The following is a 16390-nucleotide window of genomic DNA, read 5'->3' as shown; positions in this document are numbered from 1 at the left end:
ATCTATATTTAAATATATATATTTTTTTATAAATAATTAATTTAATAATTAATTTTTTGTGTTCATCGGTGATAATAATACTAATAATAGGATAAGTATATAATGAATAAGTTAAAACAAAAGAAAAATGAATTGTTCCCTCACTGTTGTTGATTTGATATTAGTGTTTGCAATTTAAAATAAACAAAAAGGAAATCAAAAAATGAAAAAAGAAACTTGTGGTCTAAAACGGAAGGAGAAAAGAAACAATGAAGTGAAGTTCTCTGCCATTTTTTCTACCACAAAGCCAGGAAGTGTAAACTGAGGAACTGGCATGGCCACTGTAGCAACAAGTGGAATAGGAGCAGGGTTAACAAAGCTCCAAGCAAACAAAGCAAAGCACAACAAATCCCTCTTTCTGGGCCATGGATTCAGAATCAAACCTTCTTCTCTACCATGCAGCAGTAGAAAGCAGCCTCCTTTTCAAGTGTTTGCATTAGGTGGTGGTGGTGGTGGAAGTGAATGGGTTCTTGATTCCATTCACAACCTCTTTGTGGGTGTTGGGGTTGGTCTCCCTTGCACTGTGATGGAGTGTGGGGACATAATTTATAGGAGCACACTACCAAAGTCAAATGGGTTGACTCTTACAGTTCCTGGTGCGGTTCTTGCTTTGAGTGCTCTCTCTTACCTTTGGGCCACACCTGGGGTTGCACCTGGTTTCTTTGACATGTTTGTTCTTGCTTTTGTTGAGAGATTGTTCAGACCCACTTATAGAAAGGTCACTCAGTTCAACTTCATTTCTTTTTCTTTATGTTACTTTAGCCAATTCTTATTTTCATTCTATAATATCTCTTATTTCGTTACTTATATAGAAGTAAAAATTATGGTTGATTAATTAGTACTTTACTGTTAAGAATTTACATTACTTTTGATTTTAGTATATGTCCATTTAGCTTAGAGTGCACCATGGATAATGCTACTATAAAATATTTAGATGTTAAGGGTTTAAATGTTAAATATGACCCACTACTTGTTTGATTCATCGCGTCATGACTCAACAATGCTTGGTTCATATAGGTTAATTGTTAATATTGCTTCTGCTGTTGATTGTAACTGTTATTGCTGACGTTGGTTTATTGTTTTTGGCAGGATGACTTTGTTGTGGGCAAGAAGTTAGGAGAGGGATCCTTTGGAGTAGTTTATAGAGCAACACCGTCCAAGCCCTCTTCAAAGGTATTAATTAATTACTATTCTATTTGGAAGCTACTATGGCCCTTTGCAGATCCTATGTTAACGCGGGATGCTTGTGGGCTGCCTATTTGGAAGCTACTAGAATAATGGAGTTTCTACTAGAATAATGGAGTTTCTCACTTATGTTTATTTTGCCTTAATTGGTTCTTGCTTGCATTTTCATGGCGCACTTTACTATATCATTGAATTTCCATGTCATTTGTTTATGATTTTTTTTTGAAAATCAGTGTCATTTTAAGTTTAATTGCTCATGAATATCATGCTTTCAAGAAACAAAAATGAGTGGCATATGTGCCTCAGCACCTGTGAGATTTAGAAATGTTAGATTGCTTGAATAGTATTGGTATGACTTATGCTTCTATTTTTGTTCTCAATGGAAGGAAGGTGACTTAGTCTTGAAGAAAGCTACTGAATATGGTGCCGTAGAAATTTGGATGAATGAGCGTGTACGGAGAGCTTGTGCAAGCAGCTGCGCAGATTTTCTATACGGGTTTCTTGAGGTGTTGCTCAATTAAAACTACTACTTCTTGATGAACTTCACTATCATAGTTGTATGGAGAAATTAAAGACATTTTTCAGTTACATAAGTTCACAGTTTAGTTTTAGTTATAGCAGTTGTCCTCATAATCACAAACCATTTGCAGAGCTCTTCAAAGAAAGCTCCTGAATACTGGCTTATATGGCGGTTTGAAGGGGATGCTACCCTAGCTGACTTGCTGCAGAGTAGAGAATTTCCATACAATGTTAGTAATCTCGTTACTTATGCAAATCATCAATTTTAATAGTATTAACCTTACAATTTTCTGATAAAGTAGTAGGAAATTATTACAATAATATTCCGTAGCCTTTACTCATTATTTCACTATGTTTCTGATGCGCTTTGTTCATATTAAAGTCTTCAATTTTATGCTTTATTGGTAAGTCATGAATGCTTATGTCTCCGGTATCAGCCATAGTGATTAGTGCCGCAAATTGCAGGTTGAAACATTAATTCTGGGTGAGGTTCAGGACTTGCCGAAGGGAGTTGAAAGAGAAAACAGAATTATTCAAACAATCATGAGGCAACTGTTGTTTGCATTAGACGGTCTTCATTCAACTGGCATTGTGCATAGGGATATTAAGCCACAGAACATTATTTTTTCTGAAGGTAAGAATCTGAACATTGCATATCTTATTTTTTTCCCTCCCCGATGAAAAAGTTTTCAGAATCAAAGTTAAGATCAGGGTTTCTTTTGTTTAGTATGTCTTTTATTGATTCTTTATTTTGTGTTATTGTTTACCTTGTAATAAACTGCACTTTGTTGTGCTGAGCTCCTTCTTTCAAGAAGAAAAAAAAATCCCCAAATTAAGATCTTGTTTCCTTTCTAATCCTGGGATCAGGGTCGCGAACATTCAAAATCATTGATCTTGGAGCTGCTGCAGATCTGCGAGTTGGCATTAACTATATTCCCAAGGAGTTTCTCTTGGATCCAAGGTATCTTCTTTGACATTTGATAAAAAGATAGCACCGTTTCCTGCTTTCAAAAGGAGAAAAAATATTAAGAAAAGAAAAGAAATCTACTGTTGGAATTTTTTATTTGATATGCTTAATGAGTTTAGTGATGGATTCTTTTCATTTTTCTTTCATTGGAATTAGAAAATGGAAGCTTTTATTTTTTTTATTTATGAACTATTTCAAAAATTTCTCTTTAAAGCCATCAACACTTTCTGCCTCATTTCCTTTAAGGCCCCGTTCCCACATCTCATACTCATTCTCATTCTCATTCCAACAAGTCACCATATTGAAATAAGAGAGTGAATGTGACCAATTAATTGCTGAAGGAGTTTGAACCTAAGGCTGATTCGGGTCCAGTTTTTGTGTCAGTGATTCTCCTTCATTCTGTTAACTCCAGGGTTGTTGGTTCAGATTCCTGCAATTCTTGAGTTTGCCAATTTTCAAACAAGTGGATTTTCCATTTTGTTTCATGCATATTAGCAGCAAGAGATGAATATAGCAAGGAATGAAAACTATTGTAACTTGTGAGCTAAAAAACTGAATTATTCTATCAATGTGTATCATGCAGAAGATATACAAGGATATATATACACAGCAGATGAAGTGTAGCAACTAACAACCATTCTAACAAACTCTTAACTTCACTCTAACTAACTTATAACTGAGTTTCCTTTTATGCCCCTAATAATGCAATCCTCTACTTTGCTCTTATATGCATTTTCTTGTTAGCAATTGAGATCCAGATGTACATGGATTAATGATAAATGAATGAATGATCCTAATTAATTTCTTGTTTACGTATACTAGCTAGTACTGTTGCTATGTTCTTTTGGTTGGTTTGGATTATTATTGGAATTTATTTGTATATTTCTGTTTTTAATCAAGCTCTCAAATTAATCAGTTCTGTTTTCAAGGCATCAAGTTAATATGAGTTTTTTATGACGCTTGTTACTGAGGCAAGTCGAAAATTAGGTCTCGGTTGTTCATGTATTTGAGGTTTCATTAATATGCATTCTTATCCCTTTTGAAGTGGCAATCAAAGTTGGGAGTATCCTTACTGAAACAACAAGCTATGCAATCACAGACTAACTACATTCATTTATTAATTGTAAAGACAAATTTAGAGAGATTACATTAATGCCTTATGTACACAGATTTAAAGTAGATGAAATTCAAAGTTCATGAAATTTTATTACAGCTTTAATTGAAATGTATATGTACTAATAATTTGAATGAAATTGTATTTCTAAAATGCGCATATGGCTTCTATGATTTTTACCTCTCAGATATGCCGCACCAGAGCAATACATCATGAGCACACAAACTCCATCTGCACCCTCGGCTCCTGTAGCAACTGCACTCTCACCGGTTTTATGGCAGGTTAAATATTGCTTACGAATCATCTGCAGTTAAATGATCATTTATAATTTTATATTATGTATTTTCCTTTATGATTTAATGATGTCTTTTTTGCTCATGATGGTTTTCTTTGTTTCTAACAGTTGAATTTGCCCGACAGATTTGATATCTATAGTGCTGGTCTGATCTTTCTTCAAATGGTGAGTAACAAATATTGATGAACTTGTGACGGATTCTGTTCTTATTACTGGAATTAATCAGTCAATTTCTGTAATTGATTTCACATGAATGTTAGATGAATCATTATAAATCACCTCATGGACATAGAAGACTGCATGTCACTATGTCAGTAGCTTTAAGTTAAAGACTTTGTTTATACATATGCACATCTTTTTGTTAAATCCTATTGTGTTGATCTATTATGAAATGTTGCTATCCTTGTTGGTAATTTTCCATATATCTGGACCAGATTTTTAATTAGGGGAAACATTTAAACGATGACGACGAGTAATTCAATGTGCCATATGATAAAGCTGGTATTTCAAATATCTCATGCTTTATACCATTATTCTCTTATAGGCATTCCCGGGTTTACGCACCGATAATGGCCTTATACAATTCAACCGTCAATTAAAGAGGTGCGACTATGACTTGGTTACTTGGAGAAAAAGCGTAGAGCCTCGATGTGGCCCTGAACTTAGGAGGGGCTTTGATTTGTTGGATTTAGATGGTGGAATAGGATGGGAACTTCTGACATCAATGGTTAGATACAAAGCAAGGCAAAGGCTGAGTGCAAAAGCCGCATTGACTCATCCTTTCTTCGATAGAGAAGGTTTGTTGGCACTGTCTTTCATGCAAAATCTGAGGCTGCAGCTCTTACGAGCGACTCAGCAGGATTACGGAGAAGCTGCCAAGTGGGTCACTGAACTAATGGCAAAATCAGGAACTGAGAAGGATGGTGGATTCACTGAAGCTCAGCTCCTTGAACTAAAAGTATATATCATGTTCTTCATTATTTAAATAAGCTTTTTGTGGTTTAAAATTAGCGATATATAATTTTGGTTTTGTAAAACTTTTCTTGTGGTCTTGATCCGAAAATTTTTCAAAAGTGAAATCGATCCATACGGCATTCGACATATACAGATCAACTAGGTGAGATGGTTACATATCCTTTGAAGGTGGCTACTTAAAGATGATATTATGAATCATTATATAGTTTAGTCAAACATGTTCAGTAAAATATGTCAAACCATCTATTAGTTCATAATATCATCTTCATTGAAGTAACCACCTACTTCGAATTATGGATAAGAAATTGATCTGTATGTGGGATAATGTCAGAGTCCAATTTTGCCTACTTCTGAAAACTTTTGGACCAAAACCACAAGGAAAATTTTATAGGCACCAAAACCGTAAATCACTTATTTAACTCCATGTTAAGCAGTGGTATAAAGTTCAGTTTTTATTTGCTATCTTGTCTTACGTATTTCCCTCCTCCCTTATAGGAAATTGAACCCAAGAAGAAGAAGAAGGCTAATGCACAGAGAAACGCTCTAGCTTCTGCACTTAAACTTCAGAGGAAAATCATTAAAACCTTAAATGAGAGTATGGATGAGCTCAGCAGACGAAGGAAAAGCATTTGGTGGAGCAGGTGGATCCCAAGAGAGGAATGAGAAATTGTAAATACTTTTATATATGCCCAGTTTTTTATTTTTAAAATTTTGTCTATAGTTTGTATATCAACATTAATTATAATGTTCAGATAGAAAAAAAAAATTGTTTGTTGTGTATTTAAAAATAAAAGACACGAGACTAACTGGAATACTACATTACTTTTGCCATTAACTAACTGGAATCTTATGGATGCAATTGCAAGCATGCTTGGATTCTTTTAACCGCATTTGGTTTATATTTGCTTGGGTGTGATAAATTTTTGTGCTCGTTAATTGTGTATGTGTTCTTTCTATATATGTGATTTGTTTTGTGAATTGATCTTGCATTAAATTGAATGTGCTTGTTGGTTGAACCGAGATAGTAAGGGTGTTGTGAGACCATAGAATGATGGCTATTGGATCAAGTAAACCCTTTATTTAGCGTTTATCATTTTTCTTCAGGGTAAGCTCTATCTATAAGTTATTTTTCCTCTCTATCCTTTCATGATAACTCTTATAAATTTGTTGCTACTTTTTTTGGTAAAAACACAAATATCGAAATTTTGCATGGAGAGAGAATGTAAGCTAAGCTAATGAAACAATTATTTTTTCCTTTAATCTTTCATAGTATTCTATCGTTTTTCTTTTTGTACTCTTTCATTGTTCTTGTTAAAACACATTAAATTTTTGATAGTAGACACAAAAATGTTAAAAATACACAGAAATGCTTAAAGAAAAACATAGGTAAAAATACATAATTTTTTTTATCCTAAACAGAAATTATTCAAGAGAAACATAAATAGAAAATATGATTTTTTTTTACTTAAACATAATTTTTTTGAAATTAAAACAAATTTTTTGTCATAACAAAATTTTTTTAAAAGAAATCGGTTTTACTCAAACACAGTTATTTTGACTCAAACATAGAAACTTATTTAATGAAGCACAACATTCTTTCTTGAATTTGGATCCTCTAAAGTTTGAATTTTACTTTAGAGAATAAAATGTGATCTTTCTACCTTTGAATAATTTATCTTTCTACCATTAATTTCATAGGTGAGATCAAGAATAAATATGAAAGAGAAATTATTTAAAGATAGAAATATCACACTTTATTTTCTAGAATTAAATTCAAACTTTAGAGGATCCAAATCCAAAATTCTTTTGACAATATACACAAATTCTTGAAGAAAAATAAACGAAAAAACACAAAAATTTTGGAAGAGAAACGGAAAAAATATAGAAGTTTTAGATTTCTGTATTTATTAAAACATAATTCAGTATTTAGCTTACGTTTGACGTATATAGGATGAGTTCTTTTCTACGAAATTTATGTGTTTGCATAGGAAAAGTTTTTGTGTTTTGTAACTAATAATTTATGTCTTTTTTATCTATATATGTATTTTGTATTTAGCTTCACAAATTTCTATGTATAACTTCACAAAACTATTTTGTATTTATGAGTTCTTTTTAATTTTAACGACAATTTCTTATACCAAACGTTTAGAAAAAACATAATTTTTTTTAAAGAAAAACATTAAAATTGTAGATGACAATACTAAAATTCTTTTTTTTCCCCTCCTCTTTGATGATATACACAAACACAACTTTTATTTCTACTCTCTGATAATATAGACAGACTAGTTATGTTCCGTGTTCAACTTTATGAATTTATGTATCTTTTGTTATTTAACTTTTCGTGTCTTTTATATTTTTCAATTTTGGAACAAAATTTCTTATAAGAAACACATAAATATTTAGAATAATAATCTTTTCTTCAAAAGAAAAAACCAAAGTTTGTGGATAAAACACAAATTCTACATTTAGGAAAAAGATAAATTACGTTCATATAACAATTATTTTTCTACTTTATCCTTTTGTGGTGTTCTATCCTTGTATGTTAAAAAGGAATAAAATAAGAAAATACATAAATTTAAAAAACACACAGAAAAAACTTAGAAGAAAACAAGCAGAAAAAAAGTTTATACCAAAAATACAAAAATAAAATTAAATAAAACAAAAATTCATAGATAAAAACACGTAAATTCTATATTCAAAGAGAGCATAAACTAAACTACTGTAATAATTATTTTTTCTTTTATTCCTTCATTTAACTCTATTGTTTTCATTAATTTTTATTTCTCCATTTTGTTTTTACTGGAAACACAATAGAAAAAAAAAAAACGACTACCAAAAAAAGGAAGATGGAAGAAAAAATGCAACGGAAAAAAAGTAATGGAAGAAAGAGCATGTGATTGAAATCCATGATTTAAGCCATGGAGGAAAGTGATCAAATGTAATGACGAAATTTTCGACAAATAGAATTTTACTGAAAGTTTAGTGAAATAGGCATTTTTACTGCACATGCACATCATTAAATACTTCGTCATGTCATTAGTTACTAAATTAGCAAAAAATTGCATTTTTAAACCACTTTAATTAGAAATTTTAAAAATTAAAGTATACAATTAGACTCCATTTTACGAGCTGATTTTAAATACGCAAAAAATAAAATAATAATAGTTTATGAAATTAATATTTTATTAAATAATAATATTTTATTATTAATATTTTATTATAATGATATTTTATGATAGTAATATAATAATTAGATTCAAAATCTACCAACACTCTTCGATGAACTTAACTATGCTAATATTTTATCATAAATTTTCTATTCTCATAATGATCATAATACTAATGTTATTTATACTAATAACTTATATATTTATCTCTGAATATGTTATTATTTATGTTCTAATATATCTAATTTTAGTAATTATCCGTTTTAAGATATTTTTGCAACAAATTTAAGTGACATTCCAGCACTTTCTTTCTTCTTCTCCCAGCCGTGGAACTCTTGGGAACTTCCATGAAAACTTCATGAACTCATGAGCTTTAAGATTGATTCTTTCACTTCCTGAAACCCTCACCACAAATCTAAACCGATTAAAGTATTTTCCTCTTCATTCTCTACACAACCATACCGGTTTTTCTAAGGTATGTTGCGGTTTCATGGCTGCTCTTCCTCAAAGTTTGGTTCGGCCATGGCTAAACTTGGTTAAACTAGATATTTTTTATGTTTTCTCTTTAGATCTTTTGTCTAGGTGCCTTGTAAATCAAGAAAGCTTCATTTTCAGCTCAAAAGAGATGAGAAAATCCTTTTTAAACCCCCTAATGATGGTTTGATTACTAGGTGCACCATTATTTAAAAGTTTGTTTTGATTGAAAGCTAAGTGAAAAGTGAACTAGGAAGCTTTGTGTGTGCACCAATTTTGGAGGCAGCAGCAAGAGGTAAGGGTTGACTGATTTGAAATTGATTAATTGTGTTCTTGATGTGTGAATAATAAAGTGATGTTTGATACTTGAAATTGAATGTTTATCTGCTTTATTTATGCTAAAATTTGGTGATTATTAAGCTAAACAATTCGGTTCCATGGTGCTGCTGAAAAATCGAACTGTTTTAGCCAAGTTTGGTGCTGTTTTCAAGATTGTATCATGAGGAATTTGAGGTGGTTTGGTGGCTGGGAAGTTGTGTGACACCCTAATATTCAAATATTTATACTCGAGTCATAAATCAATGATAATAAGGTGATACGACTCAAGCTGAATTTATAATACATATATAATTGAATGTAATTATTAAACGAGATGTCTGAAAAGTAGTAAAAGAAATATCACAAATAGAAACACTTGCGTATCGATGAGAAGAAGATAGAACGCGTTCGGAAAGCGAAGATAAGATAAAACATTAAGGAAGAATAGGGTAAAGACAAGATATATATAAACATAAATATAATAGCACTAGTCGCGACCTGCGAAGTTTAGGCCGGCTAGGGTTACAATAATAAAAATCAGTTGATAAGAGCATTTTCTATCTCTCCCAAAATATACATCAAGGCCTTTAAAGACAAGTTCCAAAAGAAATAAATATATACATAAATTTTTTAAAATAAGTGAGGAGAGATTCTAAACAAAAGTAAAACAGAAGTCCAATAAACTTCGCCATCTCTCAAATGAATCATAGCTTACGGCTGAGTTCTAGGACCTACATCTGAAAAACAAGAGATATATACAGAATGAGAACCCCAACCTATGGGTTTCCAGTACGGTAAAAATGCCAAATAGATACTGCATCAGGCAACACGAACTCACTAAGCAATCTTAAACTCCATACCTCATCTTATCCATCCTAATTTTTCACTAATCAGTAATTAGGCAACTATCATAAGAAAGTCTAAATCTAATTCAATATTTCTCCTCTTTTTACAACTCTCCAATAGACTAGAACCAGCCTTCAACGTCAATCAACGGCAACATGAGGGACCTCTCAAGTGTGTAATCACAAATAGTACACAAGTAGATTTAGGTAAAACAATTAGCATATAGTCATATAGCATATACAATTAGGCAAATCGAAAAAAATTAAGTAAACCCAAACAATTCAAACATATGCAAATGATGTATGTCTAACCTATGACCTACGAGTCTCATCTGTCGGTTATCAAGCCAACCCAACATGTCCGGTAGCGAACCCCAGACAGTCCCTAAGCGCGTATCCCCAAGAACAAGTTGGGGCGAACCACTGCATCTACCTTGGGAGGCTTAAACCCAAACCCGGAGCAAGTAGGACAACGCCACTACATCTTGCCAGGCAGGTATATTTTAATCAAAATCATTCTCATTACCAATTTTATTATCAATATCATCATCAATCTTATTATCAATCTCATTAATAATCTCCCCATCGATCTCATCTCAATTCATATTTAATAGTAATTAAACTCATTCATCATCATCCTTCATCATAATCACCTACCATTCATCATCACATTATTCCTCATCATACACCAATTTCACAATTTGTTCATCTCTTATCAATTCACCAACACATTTTATTAACTCTCATGTCTAACTCCTCTATTCTTAATTACACTGGCTCTATATTCTTATCGGGGTTTATAAAAATTTAGAAGGCTCGAGGAATGATTAATAACTTAAAAATTCACTTTTTAGAAAAACAAGGGTGGTCGCGTACGCATGCATATGTTCGCATACGCATCAGTGTAAATTTTCAAAACTCACGCACGCTGACCATCTTTGCATACGCGGAAGGTTTAGGCAGTAGAGCTTGCTTGCGTATGCATGACTTGTGTTGCGTACGCTTGAGTATAATCGTGACAAAGTCGCATACGCAGCCCATGTTCACATATGCATAGGTGTTGACAGAGACTGACTCCCACTTACGCACGATGAGTTATGCATACGCATGGCATATCAGTCAATGAAAAAGCTTATATGCTTAAGAAAACCAATTTTTAGCCCAAATTTCAAACATTCAAATCTTTTTTTACAAAATTCATTTTTCAACCATTTATGAACCGTTGAAAAGATCGATCAATGAATTTTCATAAAAATCTAGTTTTGTAACATTTTCAACTCTGAGGACTGAATTACGGCCCGCCAAAATTAGCCAAAAATTAGTTTTAACCAAAATAGAATTTACCAATTTTTCCAAAAATTCACAAGGCAAAAAGAGTTTTAACATCAACAAAAAGACCCTAAATCACTCCAATTCACACATTCACAATCTATCAAACTCAAACCTACTTCATTTACACATTTCAACTCAATTTCATCAATTTCACATCTCAAAATCCTAAATTTCCACTATTCTATCAATCATTCCTGTAAAATTCGGTCTAACCGTAATTAATTAAATAATAAATTAGATATGAGCAAAAATGATTAGAAAATTTAGCAATCAAAATTTGGTAATTTAAATATGATATTTGGATTCAGTGAATTTTCTGATTCGAAAAACATAGTTTTCTACGTAAAAACGCGCACTGAAATTTTGACCGGCAATACCGGCTGAGATCTGTTAGATACTGCAGCTGAGAAAATTGATTATAAGTAAATGAGGTTAAGAAATTAGGAATTATAATTAGGGAAGGTAGAAATATTTAAAGTGCGATTTAGAGCGTTAATCTTAAAGGTTTTGACCCAAAATTGGGCCAACGAACAAAAATAAGTGAACCGGACCCAAGTGATCCCAAGACCCAACATATATATAGCTTTATTAAGCCATTTCAGCATCGTTCCTCCCCCCTATTATTGTGTTCCACGGTGAGAGAGAAGAGAGAAAAGGGAAATCAAAATCCTAACTCTTTTTTATCTTCAAATCACCATAACTTTCTCTTCGGAACTCTGATTGACGAGCCGTTTGCGGTCACGCATCGCTCTTCTCATTCTCTACAATTCTATCTAAGTTTTGTTGTGAGTAATCCACTGTTCTCTGCCTAGTTTTCATTTTTCTCTTTAAATTCAAATTTGGTTTGTGTTTTGAGGAAATCTTGTGATTTTGGTTGTTTAGGAGTGCTCTAGTATGAGCCATGGGTGATATTTATCACAAGCTTCAGTGGGTTAAGGTAAGAAGTGCTCAAACCCTTGTGATTTATCATTTTCATGAATCCTATAGGTTAATGTATATATGTGAAATTGGTTATGTTAGTGTATTTGGTAATTTTAGTGCACAATTGGAAGATTGGTGTTATTTGAGGAGCTTTGGTGAGGCTTGGAGCTAAGATTGGTAGAGACTTCCAAACAAGAGGCTCAATTAGTTTGGCTACAAGAAGTACAATTTAAGTTTCATTTAAGTACCGTGTGGTGTGATGAGAATTCCTAGGCTAGATGCCCTAGGATTAAGTTTCGATTGTGTAAATGGTTGGTGCTAATATGCATAGTTGATATATAATGTGACTTAATAATTGAGTTGAAGATTGTGTGGCTTTGTATGTTTGGTGTGTTGAGAAATTGATGAATTGGATAATGAGTATTGATTTGTGGAATATGCATTTAAATTGTGAATTTAGGCCGGAGGCTGTGAATTTTAGGCCGGAGGCCGAAAAAAGGTAAGGAAGGTAAGTTGATGAGTGTATTGTGTGATGATATAAGTGATTGGATGGATTTTAGATATTGAATGTGTGAATAATTTGTTTGGTTATTGAATAATAAGGTTTGAGGAATTAAAATGTGGAATTTGATGGTTTTGGGTCAAATTGTGTAGACGATGTAGGTTTGGTTTTGGTTTAGTGCAATTATGTGAATGCGATTGGATTGTGGTCAGTTGGATGAGTGAAAATGAATTTGGCTTGGAAACATTGGAAAAATTGGTGATTTCTATGTTTGGGTAAAAACTTATTTTTGACCAACTTTGGCGGTCCGTAACTCAATCCACGGAGTTTGGAATTCTTCAAAATTAGATTTTTATGAAATCTTATTCAATGATCTTTCCAACGGTTCAGAAATGGTTGAAAAAGAATTTTGTAGAAGAAGTTATGTGTGTTGGAAGTTTGGGGTTTGAAACTGTGAATTCTGCAGCTTTTTAACTTAGTAAAACTTTTAGCAGAACGCACTCCCACGCGTAAGCGTGGCCGACGCGCACGCGTCATTTTCAAATATTCACCATTGAGGCGTGCGCCTGGCCAACGCATACGCATCGATGTGCTGCATCAGTTGCCCTGCCAAATTCCCGAGAGTTGTTTGAGAATTGCGTTGGTTTTGTGCGTGGGGCACAAACTGCACCCACGCGTACGCGTGGCTGACGCGTGGGTGTCACCTGGCTTTTTTCCATCCACGTGTGCGCGTGAGCGACGCATACGCGTCGATGTACTTTTGGGCTTTCCATGCGTGCGCGTGGGCGACGTGCACGCGTGGTTTTCACCCCAAGGTTGATATTTTGAGTTTTCAAAGCCAAATTTCAGACTTCTAAGTCTCCTTTCTCGCCCTTTATGCCCTAAATAATTATAGTATGCCTAGCAATGGAAATAGGCTAGGAGATGTGGTAACTTGTGAACGAAGTAAGGGGAGAATTAATGATGATTCATGACTAATGATGACTGTATGGGTGTTGAGGGAAGTGCGGCATATGCCGTAAGCCAAAGGGCTGTATTTGATAATGATTATTGGCTGTTATTGGTTATGCCATGAGCCAGATGGCTATGATAAATATTGAGTTATGGCTGAAAATGAAAATATGGCTTTGAATGATTGTTTTATCTTGAACTCTCTTTCTCGGAAGTGCGACCCAGAAAAATGGAGGAAGGTGAGGATCCCCTTCCTTGTTCTTCCTGGTATTGTAAAATCGCCCCCAGCGAGATGGTGGGAGGTTAGGATCCCCTCCTTAGTTCCTCCTGGGCATATGAGAACGTACCTCCTAGGTAGATGCAAGGGTTGTGGTTGCGCCCCACTTGCTCCAGGTTGGTTAGTATAGAGGCTCCCCGGGTGGACGCATGGGTTGTGGTTCGTCCCACTTACTCCGAGTTAAAGATTGTGATGCCTGGGTAGTAGCAAGGGTTGTGGTTCGTCCCACTTGCTCCGGGTCAGAGATTATGGCGCCTGGGTAGTAGCGTCAGTAGTGGTGATTCCACTCGCTCCAGGTTGAGCTTTTGAGACTCCTGGGGTAGATGCAATGGTTAGCCCCCACTTGCTCCCAGTCGAGTATGATTTGGGATTGAAACTATCTGAGCCTCAGATTTCCTTGGGTAGATGCAGTGGGTCGGCTCCACTAGCTCCAAGTTGAGATCCGAGGTTCTGTTGACCCTATGTTGTAAGTGTGGTCGGACACTGTGAAAGTTCCGGATGAGCTCGCCCCTGTGAATATACACCAGTGAGGGTGTTGGATATGAATTATGAATTATGTTGAGTATAACTCGAGTTGGGGATGCATGACAGAGGGATAGTCTAATGGTTAGCTACCAGGACTTGTTGGGTTGGCTTTATAACCGACAGATGAGACTCATCAACCATAGGGCAGGCATTCATCATGTGCATATGTTTGAATTGTTTGGATTTTCCTATTTGCTTTGGATTGCTATATCATATGTGCTATGTTACCTGATTATGCGCTACTTGTACCTTAATTGTGTATTACTTGCCTGTACTGCTTGTATTTGTACAACTGAGAGGCCCCTCATACTGGTGTCGGTGGACGCTGAGGGCTGTTCTTGACGAGATGAATTGATGATGTGATTGAATGATGATGATGAGTATTGAATGAGATAATTTGAGTTCCTGGGTAGGCGTAGTGAAGTGAATTCACTTGCTCCAAGTGGGAATATGATGTATTGATATAGAATTGCTGAGACAAAATAATTGGGGATGGTTTTGTTTATGATTCTAATTATGATTTGTTGGAGAGTTAGAGAGTTGGAGACTTGGAGAGCATGAAAGATATGAATTAGATTTATCTTTTCCTTATGACAGTTGCCTATTCATGGATTAGCGAGAACCTAGGATGGATACTTGGTGAAAAGAAAATTGGGATGCTTAGTGAGTTTTTGTTGCAGTGCATTGTATTTATTTAGCACTTTTACCGTACTGGAAACCCATGGATCGGGGGTTCTCATTCCGTATATATCTCTTGTTTTTCAGATACAGGTCCAGGTGCTCAGAAGTGAGTTGTGGTTTGTCTGAGAGATGGCGAAGATCTTTACATTCTCCACTTTATATTTTGCTTAGAATCTCTCCACCTTTATTTTGAAGAACTTATATTATGTATTGAGCTCTTTTGAACTTGCCTATAGAGGCTCTTATGTTTCTTTTGGGAGAGATTAGAATATATTGTTGTCATATACTTTTATACTGTATCCTACCTAAACTTCGCGGGTCGCGACTAGTGACTATTTACTTATGTTATACATCCATGTACTGTACTTATATTACTCTTCTTTATGCCTCTATTTGTATATCACGTTTGACTTCACGCCTTATCTTTTTGTTGTCGAAACGTGAGTGATGCATCTTCGCGATTTTTATTTTTACTCTTTTCAGGCTTCTCGATTAATACTCCTTTCAATTAAGCTTATATTTATATATTAAAGATCCACCTGAGAGTCGTACCACCATAATATCATTGACTTATGACTCGAGCATAAATATTTGAATATTAGGGTGTTACGATTCCAAATTTTCACACATTCAATATCCAAATTTCATTCAAACTCATACATAATCACATAATACATTCAACAACTTACCATTGTCACCTTTTCCAACTTCCGACACAATTTCATAGCCTCCGACTCAATATCCATCAATTCAATACATAACTCATAAATACTTAATCATCATCCAAATCATCAATTTCCATAACATATCAACTATAGATAAATACAAAATTTTCATCCAAATCATCAATTGTCACAACACATCAACTATACATATGAATTCCAACCAAATACACAATTCAAACTTAGTCCTAGGGGACATCTAGTCTAGAATTTCATACTACATTATATGGTATTTAAATGAAACTTAAACCGTACCTCTTGAAAGTCAAAATCAAGCCTCTCAGATCACTTGTGAATTTTTACCAAGCCTTAACTTTAAACCTCACTAATGATCACTTATAGTGCCTCTAATATCACTCTACACTATTTTCACATAATATACACAATTCTCAATATACTAGGGTTTCATAAAATACCATAAATACAAAGAAAGTGGTTCTTACCTTTTTCCCACTAGAATATATGATGAAACTCAAATTTATATATATTGGTTTATGTTGTTGAGCCGACTTTAACTACTTTAGCAAATTTAATTAATATATGTATTTGTTTATGTTGTCGAGCTTACTGTATAAATTTGA

The 16390-nt window shown here is 34.0% G+C and overlaps 1 protein-coding gene across 1 annotated transcript; it reads left to right on the top strand.

Moving 5' to 3' along the window:
- Positions 1-201: 201 nt before the first annotated feature.
- Positions 202-6024, top strand: LOC107491285 (serine/threonine-protein kinase STN7, chloroplastic). Its single transcript, XM_016112113.3, has 10 exons — positions 202-757; positions 1129-1212; positions 1611-1730; positions 1875-1973; positions 2209-2377; positions 2611-2704; positions 4012-4105; positions 4228-4284; positions 4664-5077; positions 5590-6024. Exons 1-10 carry the CDS (start codon positions 314-316, stop codon positions 5755-5757), a joined length of 1743 nt encoding a protein of 580 aa, XP_015967599.1. The 5' UTR covers positions 202-313; the 3' UTR covers positions 5758-6024.
- Positions 6025-16390: the final 10366 nt, after the last annotated feature.

The sequence above is a fragment of the Arachis duranensis genome, chromosome 5 (assembly GCF_000817695.3).
Source record: "Arachis duranensis cultivar V14167 chromosome 5, aradu.V14167.gnm2.J7QH, whole genome shotgun sequence".
NCBI classification, from domain to species: domain Eukaryota; kingdom Viridiplantae; phylum Streptophyta; class Magnoliopsida; order Fabales; family Fabaceae; genus Arachis; species Arachis duranensis.
Note: the sequence above shows the minus strand (reverse complement) of the source record. Positions and strands in the feature narration are given on the sequence as shown.